The 14,100-nt window shown below is 33.7% G+C and overlaps 3 protein-coding genes across 3 annotated transcripts in view; all 3 read left to right on the top strand.

Moving 5' to 3' along the window:
- The window catches only part of LOC123007188 (lachesin-like), a 63,089-nt gene extending 54,154 nt beyond the window's left edge, over nucleotides 1–8,935 (top strand). The window contains exons 5-9 of the mRNA XM_044402314.1: nucleotides 451–579; nucleotides 2,643–2,781; nucleotides 5,791–5,939; nucleotides 7,534–7,587; nucleotides 7,902–8,935. Coding sequence (XP_044258249.1) covers nucleotides 451–579; nucleotides 2,643–2,781; nucleotides 5,791–5,939; nucleotides 7,534–7,587; nucleotides 7,902–8,029 — 599 coding nt within the window. The 3' untranslated portion in view covers nucleotides 8,030–8,935. The remainder of the gene's footprint in view (nucleotides 1–450; nucleotides 580–2,642; nucleotides 2,782–5,790; nucleotides 5,940–7,533; nucleotides 7,588–7,901) is intronic.
- A 2,868-nt stretch (nucleotides 8,936–11,803) lies between these two features.
- On the top strand, nucleotides 11,804–12,735 carry LOC123008146 (tRNA-uridine aminocarboxypropyltransferase 2). The gene is made up of 2 exons (XM_044403789.1): nucleotides 11,804–11,984; nucleotides 12,035–12,735. The coding sequence occupies exons 1-2, from the start codon at nucleotides 11,905–11,907 to the stop codon at nucleotides 12,699–12,701; spliced, it is 747 nt and encodes a 248-aa protein (XP_044259724.1). The 5' UTR covers nucleotides 11,804–11,904; the 3' UTR covers nucleotides 12,702–12,735.
- Nucleotides 12,709–14,044, top strand: LOC123008145 (geranylgeranyl transferase type-1 subunit beta). Its single transcript, XM_044403788.1, has 4 exons — nucleotides 12,709–12,934; nucleotides 12,983–13,101; nucleotides 13,147–13,478; nucleotides 13,527–14,044. The coding sequence occupies exons 1-4, from the start codon at nucleotides 12,831–12,833 to the stop codon at nucleotides 14,001–14,003; spliced, it is 1,032 nt and encodes a 343-aa protein (XP_044259723.1). The 5' UTR covers nucleotides 12,709–12,830; the 3' UTR covers nucleotides 14,004–14,044.
- Nucleotides 14,045–14,100: the final 56 nt, after the last annotated feature.

Below are 14,100 nucleotides of genomic sequence, written 5' to 3'. Positions count from 1 at the left end.
AAATGTTGAAAGTTTAGATTAAACTGAGGCTGCCATTACTAGCATCTGCGACGTTGTCCCATCCAGGTAAATAAGGAGTAATAAACAGCAAAGTTAGGTGTACACGTAACACAGGAATAAATCAACTAACTTTAATATTTATTCATAAGGGCGGTACAAGAATAATGAACAACTGTTAACTACAGTAAGCGGTTAATTAAATTTTACGCATTCGTGGAGTTTTATCTTGGCAATTTCGATTAACATAAAACGGCCTTATTTTTTGCATTTGCCTTTGACTGTCTACATGTTCCGTTTTGTTTGAGCTCTTTTCAGAGTTATTTTTATACATCATTAAAACTTTTCATGTGATTTCCTAACTTGCTAGACGTCAAGCCCGCAGGGAGTCTGATAAACGTATATCGATTTTTTACTTTAAAACACAGAAATTAATGCAACGTTTTATTTCAGTGGAGACTTACAATGGAACGAATCTACATTTTTGGAGGCTGGATAGGAAACAAATGGGCGCTTATCTGTGTATCGCAAGTAACGATGTGCCACCAGCAGTCAGTAAAAGAATCGCACTCAACGTAAATTGTAAGTAAATTTACATTATTAACAAATATGTCAAATCATTGAACATAAAACGATGTTTGCTTTACATAATGGGCACTTAGTGTCCGCCTCAATTTATGTTATTTGCAGATTAAATCAGTGAACTAGAAAGTTAATTCCATTTATTTATTTCAAAAGTTTTTTCATTTCAAATAGAAATTTATATTTTATCCCAGTTGCCATTTTCATATTTACCAACCAAACACATTTTTCCACTACATATTAAATTACTGCAAACAAAAATACAATATTTAAACCGCTTTTAAAATAATACGCAAAATTGTTTCTCAACTGCGATGCGAGGTACGAAAAAGTTAATTTGAAACGTTCTGTTTTGTTCTGTTTGTCATGATCTAATCGTAACACTCTGTAAAATTTTGCTAATAATTTCAAACCAATCTGTATTTTAATGCAGACTGCTCCAGCATTTAAAACAAATTCGAAATAACTAAAATATATATTGTTCCAAAAGTTATTTTATATTTTATATTTAAATTTATGAAACCTGATATGCTAATTAAGTAAACTACTCGTAATATGAAATTAAATTGATATGAATAATTTATTGTATGTTATTAACTCAAATCACTTTATTTCGAAGCATATCATTCCAATTTCATTTTTAGGCAAACAGAATATTAAACAAATCACATAAAATTGTTTTGAAACAAAAAATGGAAATCATAGCAATTTATTAAAATTAGCCATTCCTGTTATGACTAATTAGTGATTTGATTACAAATAAAACAACAAAAAATATTCTGAATTCAACTGAAGTGCATAATTAATTTAAAATTAACCAAAACTATTTTTGTTGAAAAAGCAACATGTTATTCAAATTAAACGAATTCAAATTAAAGTTTAAAAAAATGCAACGATGTATAAAAATCTATGAACTCTGTTTTATTTATTTATGAATATTATTTTATTACCATTCCCTTTTATTTTCATATCTCATTTTTTAATACATTAATTATCTTTATATTCATCGTTTTATTGAATCATTGAAGACAAAATACCTTGTCATCATTTTTCTGTCACTTAAAAAAATCACGTTAAGACTTTTTTCTCTTTTGACTTGCCCAAAATATGCAATGATTGACAGTGCTTGTTTTACAACTTTATCTCACTCAAGTGACTTTGACGATCAAACTACCAACTGTACTTCATTTTTTCTAAAAACTTTATTAAAACCGTTGTCTTGTTTGGACATTCCAATATGAAATAGTTTTAAATTTGTTTTTTTTCTGTTATTTGTTTTTTGTTTCTTTTTCATATTTAATATGATTTCTAAATTTTATGCGACTTTTATGAGAAATTACATTGAAGGCACGTTGGTAGTGATTATTATCAGTCAGTTTAGATAAATTCCTCATCTGTAATGATTCAGCTGATCCCCATTATCGACACCAACTTATTATTTGACGTAATGCGATTAGTTTGCTGCCATGACTGACTCGGCCATAAGTACACATGTTCGGACATGGGAATTAACACATGGCCATAAACTAATTAGGAAGTTATCTGAAACAGAAGTTAGTTGATGCGTGGTGGGTAGCAAAGCTGCCCTTACGCACACCCTTTCGATAACGAGTTGAAGCAACTTCAAGAGCGGCCCGGATTACTAAAATCCGAAGACACTAACTAGACATTCGACTAAACATAAACTTTTTCTTTAAAAAATAAAAATGAAACACCCTATATAGCAAAGCTTGGACAAATGGTAGTTTGAAACTAAACAAAGTTTTCCAATCATGGAGGAGGTCAAGGGTCTGACATTACATCATGTCAGGGTGAAATATAGTCGAAATTAGTTTACATATTTGAAAAGATCTGACATATTGAAAGATAAAGCAGTTGGGCAATAACAATAATAAACACAGCTGAAATCTGAACTTTGACGATAAATAGTTGAGAACGATGGGCATTTAGTTTCCCTCGAGAGTTCTCGAAACTCAACAAACTTGTCTTGCTATAATTGTGCTCGAAATAGTTTCCAGAAATCGCAAAAATCTCATTTTTGACCTTACTTTAATTCGTTTCAGTTGCGCCCTCCATAAAAGTGCCAAATCAGCTCCTCGGCGCACCTCTTAGCACCGACGTTCATCTTGAATGTTATGTCGAAGCTTTTCCTAACACAATCAACTATTGGGTAAAAAATAGGGGAGAAATGTTATTAAACGGGTAAGTACACAATTGATTGTTTACAAAATATGAAATAAAGAGAATATTTAACGCGATTATCGCGCTTCGTCTCATGTTCACATATTTTAATTGAATAATGTTTTTTACAAGTGGGACGTTTTGCGTAGACGCCTAATTAAAACCGAGAATTTCAATAAAGTTCCCCAAGGACTGTAAACAAAATTTTTGGCATTATTACATTTAATCTAGTGTTGGAACTAACAGGTGTTAGAAGTTTACGAGAGTAAAGATCGTTAATACAGCCCAACAATAGAAAGTTTGCCCTTTTGGAACCTTTATTGTGCAAGAGTAAAAATTTATTTGACAAAAATGTCGAAGAACCAGTCTCTATAGAGTTCGGCAATTTACTAACGGGTTATATTTTAGCAACGACACGACAAAAATGGATTGAGAAAACAGCTTTTGTAGCGCTCCAAGGAGCAAATTTATACCCAATTTATATCATAAATTTTGTTTTGAACAAATAAGAATAGAGTCTCATAAATCTGATATTTGACAAATGCTTAATTAATCATCCGCCTGCTGTTAAACAAACTGCCGCCACAACTAGTTAATTCCCAAAATTTACCGTTTTCAATTTATTAAGAATCGATCCGATCGAGGAGAATAGTGTTTACACTGAAGAGATTTTCCTTTCAATAAATTACTTCATTAAGATGAAACACGTAGGATGCTTGATAAACTAAATCAGAGATTGAATGAATGAATAATTTTGCATTTTCCAAATCACTTGGGACGACAAACGACATGCTCTTTGTCAAAAATATTTTCAAAATCTTGATAAGTTTTATTGGGGTAGCAATCTATATAACTATTTTGGGAAAAGTTTTATGTTTCTGTAAGCCGGAATAGTTGCAAAGGGAGCCCACACAAGCAGTGGCTGTTTAAGCATTTATTTGTCATGTGTGTGTCCCTCGGTGGAGTTCAGACTGTCTTAGTATGCACAAAGGGGCGAGCCGCGAGGTGTATTTGCATTTTTGAAAAGTCTAATCCTTTATCAAAATTAATCTTAATTTGGCTGGCTTTATCAAAACTGAAATCCTAGTGGACTTCCCCTCCAAGCCTGCAAATTTGCTTTGTCCTAATCGTAATTTATGGTGTCATTAAACCTGTTTGTTTTTGCGCTTTGAGTTGAAAAAACATCAATATTTGCGTGTAATTGTGTTAAATGGCTTCAAATATTGTAACAGGAAACCTAATTACAAGTTACCCTATCTGTCATATTAGAGAATTGGATTATTTTAAGCACATGCAAACGAAGCGAATTATGCAAAGTTAAAAATGAAATTTTCTTTAAGAAAATATTGATGTCACGAAATGATTAAATTTCGACAATGGTAATTAATTGAATTTTCCCGTTGATCATAATGAATTACTTTGTGATAAACTTGAGTTAATTACATCAAGTGACAGTGAGAAATCACTGAAAATCTTCGCTTTTTAATCAGTGCATGCATATACAACTCTCAACTTCCATAATTAATATCGCAGTTTGTCTTTCTGTTGTTGATTCAACAGATTTCATTCCATAAATCAAATCCTAAAATCATTTTTCACGACACTAAATTAACATACACATTTCCAGTCAAAAATCCCCGCTTTTCATCCATAGTTCGTTTACAAAAGAAGCCCACGACTTCTCATTAAAAGCTCCTTTTATACATGTTTAAATTCGATACAAAGCGCAACCGACTTCAATTAGCAGGTGCTTCGTGCAAAATTTAACAAACAAATGAGGCGGGGTTGAGTCGCATACACTAAATACATATTTAACTCTTCACACCGCTGAAATGTAGACGCACACGTGGGCTAAACCACATATATACGCCTTTCACACCCTAGATATTTGCATTCACTAAAGCACCTACTCGAAAAATACGGTTTTTCAAACTATTAAACGGATAAATAGAAGCATTCAACGGATTTAAGACAGAACGCGATATTACCTCCCATTATTTAATTGTTTGTGTTGAACAGATGTACATGAATGGCAATTGAAATCCAGATTTCCACTTAGAAATCGAATAAAACCCCCAAACAATGAATTCAAGCTCTATACAAAACATAAATTATATCCTAGAACTACGAGTAATAATAATTTTCAATAAGCTGTGCTATGGATAAAACAAATTATTTTTAATTAAAAAACCAAAGGAATCTTTCAAAAAACTTAGCCTTAATAACTTATTCTTTTTTTTCTCGGCCCTCTCTAAATTTTTCTCCTACCTGTGAACAATTAAATTGGCGGCTCCCTTCTTTACTTATGTCAGTTTTGTCGAAAAATATTTCTCAACTTTAAGACAATTTTTTGCTCCGCTTGTGATTTGGTTTGTCGTGAAATTACACTCTTTTCATTTAAAATTCGGCTTGCTAAAAAGTGAATATTTATTCAATTTAATTAAATTTGAGTTTGGCGAGTTTGTCTATTTTTGGAAATTGAGAAATTACGGTAGACAGTTATTAAATCTCTTGTAATGGCAGCAATATTTTCTTTTAAATGAATGTCACTTTAAACGCACTTTAAAGCCTTTATTACTGCACAAGAGATCTTGTTTCGCAATTCTTAAAACATCATCAAGAGTGATACAATGGCATTAACTCAAACGTAAAGTCTAAACACCGTTAAGGATGTGCTTTGTAATGTAATACCTAACATTCTCTCGTTATTCGAGATGCAGTAACAGTAAATACACGCACTTTAGAACAACTTCCCTTTCATCGATCGCCTTTGGTTTAATTGTTGCAATTTCAAATTCTCTTCCGTTATTTAATCCCAAATTCATTATTTTGAATGTCAGTGAAAAGAGGACGAGGATAATGGAAAAGGCGATTTGACAGTCAAGTGGAAGCAGAAGGATCAGAGATTCGCAATATAATTAAAGAAACTATCTGAAAAATTACTTTATAATAAAACTTTAGTCTTTTAAGACGTTACGCTCGTAAATAGGGCTAATTAGTTTCTCCAACTTTTAATCCATTCTGTTGTAGGAGCAAATACACTATATCTGAAACCCGGCGTGGCTACAAAGTCTCTATGCAACTCTTCATTCATAATTTCACAGTACCTGACATTGGGACCTACAATTGCGTTTCAACGAATTCGCTGGGACGAGCCGAAGGCACCCTCAGACTCTACGGTCAGTAAAAAAAGCAATTTTCCGTTTCCGTCTTTGTTCATTCACTTGTCCTTATTGAAATTATTGCTTGATGTTTGTACAGAGTGATAGATCGTTTAAAAGAGGAATTCCAATTGTTTCCGAACGCTCGTCTCGCGAGATAATTGAATTCGGATCAATATTTTTTAATTGCAATTAAATACAAAATTTTACTTTTTCATTTCGGAGAATAAGGTATTTTGCAAGACGGTGTTCAACACTGCGGACAATTTCCGGTCTTGGCGTTTCGGGCAGGACTGATTTTCTTGCAACTTGTACATGACACTCTCCACCATTTGCCTATTTCTTCGCGACGCTTCATTTTCCTTTTTACAAAATTCCTTAGTTAAGTAAGCCGATTTTAAAACAGACTCCTCGAGCTTAGCATCATCGAATTGCACGCTGTCTAATTTTTCATTCCCATGGAGAAGCAAATTGAGTTTACGACGACCTTCTTGATACTTTTCCGTAGAAAAGTGTTCAGTAGTCAGACTAGACTCGTCAATTTTTTCAAGTTTTGGACGGTTTCTTCTAAATCTGGAAATAGCCAAGTCACTGTCTTCCTCAGCTTGGAGTGACAAAAGTCGCTTAATATTTGCAACGTCGAGACTATCGCTTCTTTCAGGACTTGGCAAATTTGACCCCGGTGGCGAAAAGTAGGTCGAATTTAGAATTGATTCGTGAAATCTAACTTTTTGTGGTGCCTTGGGTTTAGTTGCCTCAAAATTCGAGACTTTTTTAGTTACAGGTTTGTCTGTGGAGTTTGGTTTTGCCAAAATCTCGCTTTGTGAAGCCACAGAAGTGACATGTGTCTTAAGCAAAGACCCGGCTTTTTCTAAATCTTTGTTTTTATCAAAATCACCAAAATCAAAATTTTCGCTACTGGTAGTATCCAAAATCGCACTCTTATAAATCGTTTTAACATTTTTTGCTTGTTTTGTGTCTTGTGCCCTCGATAATGTCATATTTTCAACGTCTTGCAACGATTTGAAACGTATTTTTGTCTTGTTTAAATATTTTTTTTGCATTTTTTCAAACTGTCGGTTACAATTATCCATTAAGATTTTTTGTCTATTGCGAAGCTCATTTTTCTCTTGTTCGGCTTTGAGTTCAGCTTCACTTTGAAGCTTTTGTGTTATCATTTTTCGCAGTGCTTCCAACTGTTTTGATGCGATATCAATTTCGTCATTTGCTTGTTCCAAAAAATCGGACTTTTCGGTTTTCGTCTCAATTTTCTTCAACTTTTCGATAAAATCTAAAGTTGAAGAAGGCTTCTTGTGAGTTTTCACTGCAAAGTTCTGTTCGACTCCAAACAAAACGTTTTTTACAGGAAACTGGACTTGACCTGGTCTTCCTTTGTGCAAACTTTGTGAAGCTTTGATTAATTTTGCAGTTTTTGGTTTTTGTAGTTTATCAGCGTGCGAACTTGTTGCTTGACGAACATTTTTACCAAGTGGATTCACAACTAAACTTTCTTTCAAAGATGCCTCCAAAGTCTCATCTTTGTGTCTCCTATTCATGATGTTTGAAATGATTGTCAAGGAATTGCCAAAAATGACACAATTTTATTTTACAGAAATTAAAGTGGGACCAGGCTTGCCCCACGACAACCACGTGAGCATAGTTGGTGGTAAGTACAAATCGAACATTTTAACTCTTGTTAGGACAAATAACACCTATTTCATTTCCTGTGCTGCAACGTAAACTATAGCGAAAGAGTTTTGTACAAAGCTCCTTTTCATCTAGCGTCAAACGCGAATTTTCTTTGAATTAATTTATTTTTGCCCTTTAATCCTCAAGTTACAGTCAATTACCCAACATGCCATCAACAATAATATTAAATTATTTGCGGTAATTGAAACAAATGGATGTTAAGTGATGTCGTAATTCGATAACTTTCCACAGTTGGCACTAAATTCTAATTAAAAGTGTCTCTTTTGGCAGGTTTGGCCGAACCAGCTCGAGGTCACCGTTCCAGGGGCAACGACGCCTTCTCTTCAGCCGTTTTGACACGTCCACTTCTAGTAGCCCTAACGGCCACTTCACTCCTAAGTTCAATGTCTTTGCGGTGACGCACCTAAATTCAGTGTTTTAGTGCATTATCATAACATTTTATCCATCCATCATTCGAAAAACTTGCCTGGAAAAACCTTTCAGGCTTCCTAATACGAATGGCGCTTTTCAATATGGATCAATCATACCGCGAACTCTTTCCTTCCGATCTTATTGCAGCGTGAGCACTATTGTTGTGCAACATTTTGAGACAAAAAATACAACAAATGTTGGCAAAAATCGCGTGCAAGAGGCTTATACTTGTCAAATTTAATTAATCAGTGTGATCAAATGATGTTTTTGTTGTTTGTCACATTTACCCTCGGCTTCGAACGCAAGAAACGTGAATGTTACCAACTAACCAATTAATTAATTACCTTGTTAACAATTAAATAACAATGTTCCATCACTTACAACACGGTTTTTTGACCCAATCAATTTTTGTTGCATGTGATGGAGTGTCCACACTGCCTATACTTTTTGTTCATCTTTGAATGTTTGTAGGAAAAAATTTATATGATTTTTGTCTTGAAATGTTCCGTTTTGAAGAAGGCAAAATACAAATTTGTACTTCTTTGAAAAGTACTTGAGTCAATTTATAAAATTAGAACTCACAGTCCCATTTTAAAAGTTCTATTTTTTTAAATCAATTGTAACATATTGTAAATACTATCGGTGTAGGATTATCATTTCGTAAAATTTTGTATCATATTGTAAATAATCAAGGTGATAGGAACTTATTTGATATAAAAATTGTAATTTATTAGTTTTGTGTATAATTCATAACTCGCATTTGTAAAATCATTAGATTCCTAAAGATCGAAATTAGTATTCATAGGTATTATGTATTCGAATGGTGCCAAATCAAAATAATATAGGATAAATGTACGCAAATATATGTAAATCATGGTACGAAACTGTTTACTTTGCTCACCCTTAATAATAAATTTTCTTATTTAAGCGCGTCTTTTCTCTCCTACACATTTTTCACTTTTTCTCACTTTGTAAGAAGTCTTGCCCTGTTCTTTATTTTATTTATCACAATTTTTATTCCAACCCCGAAAGTATGAAATGTGCAGAATTACATTTAATTTACCAAAATTAAACACATTTATCAGTTACCACAATATTAGATTTATCAAAAACAAACGGTTTTCCAAAAGAAATTTGCAACCTGACATTTATTAAAAAAATTTAACCAACCCCCAAAGCATTTGCAACTATGTGTGCGATTGCAGGGCATCAGGACCGCCGTAAGAGGTTTCAACGCCTGCGTGCAAATTTGAATTTGGAGCCCCCTTTTTTTGTTAATAAAGTATGGGTATTCCTTTGTACGTATAAAAAATATATTTACAGAATTTTGTTAAGATTAAAAAGTAAAGAGAATTTTTATTAAATTTGGTTATCAAGAAGTGTCAATAAATCAAAGTAAAGAAATATTAATTAAAAGGTATTTAAAATATTGTTTTCTAGTTGTCAATAACCAAATAAACTTTACATTCAAAATTTTACTTAAAAAAACTGTACTTTTCTAAATTTCAAACTACCTACAGTCCCGTTTAATCGAATTTGATAAGACCGAGGAGAGAACCAAGGCTGCGAAATAAAAATTCGGTTAAAGCGGAACAAAGAATTTTTTTATTTTTAAGCTTTTATTTGAATAATATTTTGTAAAATGAAATATTAAATACTGAAGAAAATTCACACTTTTAAAACTCCGCATAATTTATTTTGTTTAAAATATCAACTCAAATTGCGTTAAAACTACTAATACGATTTTGTAAAAAGGTATGTAAAGGAGTTTTATAGGTAGTAGCAATATTCCCCGAAGAATCATCTTCAAATGTTTTCATCAGAGTATCAAAATGTCTACAGGTATGACACCGCAATTGTTTAACGCATCTATTCTGCTAGAAAAAAATTAAAATTCTTGAAATAATTTGAAAAAGTGATATAGTTTCATAGGAAACTTTAGTACTTGTCATTGGCCTCCGCCCCCTTAATTAGAGTACACAATTTGTAATATCACCAATATTCAGCGCCAAAAAAATTCTTCAGATGTAATCTTTTGTAAATTTATGTCAACCGGTTAATGAGTAATTAAAAAAAAGATCTTTTAGCTTTTTTTAGGTCCCTTAGAAATAATTTCTGAATATAGGTTTTTGGGATTTTTTTTTCTTTTTTTGACGTAGGAAACCTGCCCCCAAAATCTTTCAATATTTTTTCCGGATATCCGGCCTCCAGTATGATGAATTCCTCCGCATATTGTGGTGTACTTTGTTTTAAATTATGTTCATTATTTTATTTTTTACATTTTTTGTTGTTTGAGTAATTCAATTTTTTTATTTATGATTTTATTAAAATTTGTTGCTTATCTGCGGGACATCCCCATCTTATAGATGAGTTATTTATTGGCTGCATATTCCGGGTTAATATTGTAAAAATTGTTTGTTAAACATAGCAAAACAGTTCATTGTACATATTTCCATTCTCCGTGTAACAATAGTCTGAAATATCGGCAACACGACTGTCCTAGCGTCCCAGAATGGTTCTACGGGCCACATACGCGTTCAATTATGTGCATTATTCAAGCGACAAGCACAGTGCCGTAAATTAGCATTCCACCCCATCTAACAAAAGGACTACAGCATAAAACGAGCGCGGACGATTTGCGGTCCATCCTGATGACGTGTCACATGTTGTTCGCTGCGTTCACTATAAATCAAGCAACAGCCCCCATCACCACTAGTCACTAAATCACTAACCGTATATTACCTGTTTACAAGTGAAATACCGTGTCTCCTAATATTCGATGATTGCAATTATATAAATATTCATGATGTTGGACAATTCGCGACAAAACGCTGAAAACCTCATCTGCATATAACGACTAATTAGAAAAACATGCATCGGTTTGTTGCATCGGAAAAAACACAAATTAATTGCTAAACTGCAGGGGGAAAATTTAATTTATGTGTACTGTTATCTACAAATACAAGTGGACTGGACAACGAATATTTAACGAATATCGTGCACTTTTATCTGGGGGACGTGCTATTGTTGGCGTGATAATTGAAAAAAAAAATCAATTTGTAATTTGGAAATGTATTCCTGCGAACACAGCGGTTATACAGGAACGTGTATGCGATGATTGGAATCTGAGTCGTGACACATTAGTTCATTGTCAGTTAAACAATCGAGGAATGATATATAACAAGATTACACAGTACGTGTCCATTTCCAAAGTGCCACTTCGATATATGCTGCAAAGCCCTTCTATTCACTAAAATTAATACCAGAATCGTATACCGACTCCACGTTATTGTGGTTTTGCATTGTCTGTCGTGCACAACTTTGGAAAATATCACAGGCAAACATTGCAGCTCGAATTATATATACGATCAACATTAAACTCATTAATACCTATATTTTATTATTAAAACAACAAAACATATTTAAACTATCTACAAACACACGACTAATCCAGTGTGCGTTAATAGAATATTTATCAGCAATAATTTGAAAAAAAAATCCATTTCTTATTTTAAAATTTTGAAAAAAAAACAGTTTTTTGTTAAACTATTAATTTTGAAACATACTACAAAAATAAAAATTTAAACCAAAAACGACCTTTTTTGTATTTTTTTAATCTTATTTTTCATTTTTATAACACTAAAGCCAATATTTAAAAAATTATGACATGAGATCTGTAGAATAAGTCACAATTATGCAACCAGTTGAAGTCACTTATTTTATTTACAGAAATCTGTAAACGTGTAAACATGCACGTCAAATCTCTAATGAATGACATTTAAGGTTATGTAATCTAACCTTAGAAATCACGAAAACTTTTATTTAGATATTTAGTAGTATGTACCAATAAAAGCGTTTTTTCATGATGGACGAAGTTTTCTCTGACTTAGCTAACATCCTTAACGAGCCACCCGAAGTGCGAAGCACTTGCCCCAAATGCGAGTAATTTTCACCCTCATTTAAGGTTTTAGCGCATTTAAAAATGTTTTTAGACGTCCCACGAGCGTTTGTTGGTGTGCTTCCCTCCCCAAACCGCGTTTGTGCCCCAAAAGTCGCATAGTTCTCCTCCAACACCCTGCAGAGGAAAAACGATGTTTGCGAACAGCCCCCATGCTTCACTTTGGATTAAGTGACGGAAAATGTTTGGTTTATAAAGGAAAACGATTTCCTGGCAGACACCAAGACTTGGAGGAGCTGTTAGTGGACCACAACACGATTTTATTGTATCCTAGCCCAACAGCAGTTGATTTGAAAACTTTGATGCAAAACAACAACAATACTAGTTTTAATTTAGTGATAATTGACGGGACATGGCCACAAGCGAAGGCGATATACGCGAGTAACCCAATTTTACATAAAATTAAACAAGTTAAGTTGTTGACTAAAGGTGTGAGTAGTTATATTATAAGGACTCAGCCTACTGACGGGTGTTTGAGTACACTTGAGACAGCGACTGAAGCGTTGAGTTTACTTGAACATGATGAGGGGTATAGGAAGTTGTTAGCCCCTTTGAAAACCTTGTGTGAGTTTCAATTAAAAAATGGTGCAGTGTCACATCAGAGTAAGGAGTTTTTGATTAAAAATAACAAATATCCGAAACTAATTGGGAAAAGATTGAATAAAGTGTTACATTCTGTAGAAGTTTTACGTGGAGAGTGATTTTCGTAAAATGAAATAAATTTTATCAAAAGTTTGACGTTTCTCTGACACGCCTTTTTGTACCCTAACCTTACTTTTCCAAATGACATTGACACAAGATAATACGATAGAAAATTAAAAAGTAATAAAATGGATTATTATAAAATTAAATTTAATGCAACCGCTCATAAAAAATACCTGCTAAGGATCCTCCGAGGATTACCACCTTCCTTGTCATGCATGGACACCCACAGGTAACAATAGGATTAACCCCAATTTTCCTTAATTTTTTCAAATTTTAGAGTAATTTTAACATATTTTGCTGTATCAGGTCTGGACCTCTTAAACGAATTGGATAGTTTCCCCAATAAACAAGCAACAATTGATTGGCTTTACTCATTACAAGTTTTTGATGATTCAGGTAGAACAATCAAAAAGTATAATCCTCTACTGAAATAATTTTTAGATCTTGTGAGCGGGTTTCAAGGCTCTTCAACTCTCAACACTGAGTTAAATAAAGGCCAGAATGCTTTGTATAAGTGGGGCCATATTGCTACCACTTATTCCGCTTTAGCCACTTTAGTTATTTTAAAAGATGATTTAGAGAGAGTTCACAGAACGTCAATAATCAAAAGTTTGCGGTCTTTGCAACTACCCAACGGCTGTTTCATGGGGGCCAAAGACGGCACTGAGCATGACATGCGTTTCGTCTTTTGCGCCGCTTGCATTTGTTATATTTTAGACGACTTTTCCGGAATGGACGTCGACAAAACCGTTGATTTTATTCTTAAAAGCATAGTACGACCTTGATTTTCTCCCATATTACAAACTAATTTTTTTTTCCAGTCATATGACTTCGGTATCGCACAAGGGCCCCAATTGGAATCGCACAGCGGCTCAACTTTTTGCGCCGTGGCTACTCTAGCCTTAACCAAGCAGTTGCACAGATTGTCTCACTCACAACTGGAAGGATTAAAACGTTGGTTACTAAACAGATTTGAGAATGGTTTTACAGGACGCCCAAATAAACCCTCAGACACATGTTACTCCTTCTGGACCGGAGGGGCACTTAAAATTTTAAACGCATATCAATTTATTGAAGAAAAGGACAACGACCAGTTTATTTTAGTGACTCAGGATCGGAATGGGGGCTTTTCAAAGTGGGTCAACACGGCGCCTGACGCCATGCACACTTATCTAGGACTGGCAGGGCTAAGTTTTATGAATGAGACTGGAATAAGTAGTGTTTTTCCCGACTTGAACATGTCAACACGAGCGCACGAACATTTATTAAGTTTGCATAAAAAATGGAGGGGCTGTTGAAACTTATACAATACAATTTTTACAAATAAATATTTACAGTACAGGTTGTTTTATTGGTTGCATAAGCTCGATCAGAGCTTTGGAAGCTCTATCACTA

Source organism: Tribolium madens, unplaced genomic scaffold, assembly GCF_015345945.1.
Source record: "Tribolium madens isolate multiple individuals breed KSU strain unplaced genomic scaffold, Tmad_KSU_1.1 Scaffold_3;HRSCAF=73;Tcas5.2_LG2, whole genome shotgun sequence".
NCBI lineage: Eukaryota > Metazoa > Arthropoda > Insecta > Coleoptera > Tenebrionidae > Tribolium > Tribolium madens.
The sequence above is the reverse complement of the archived record's forward strand: the minus strand, read 5'-3'. Positions and strand labels throughout refer to the sequence as shown.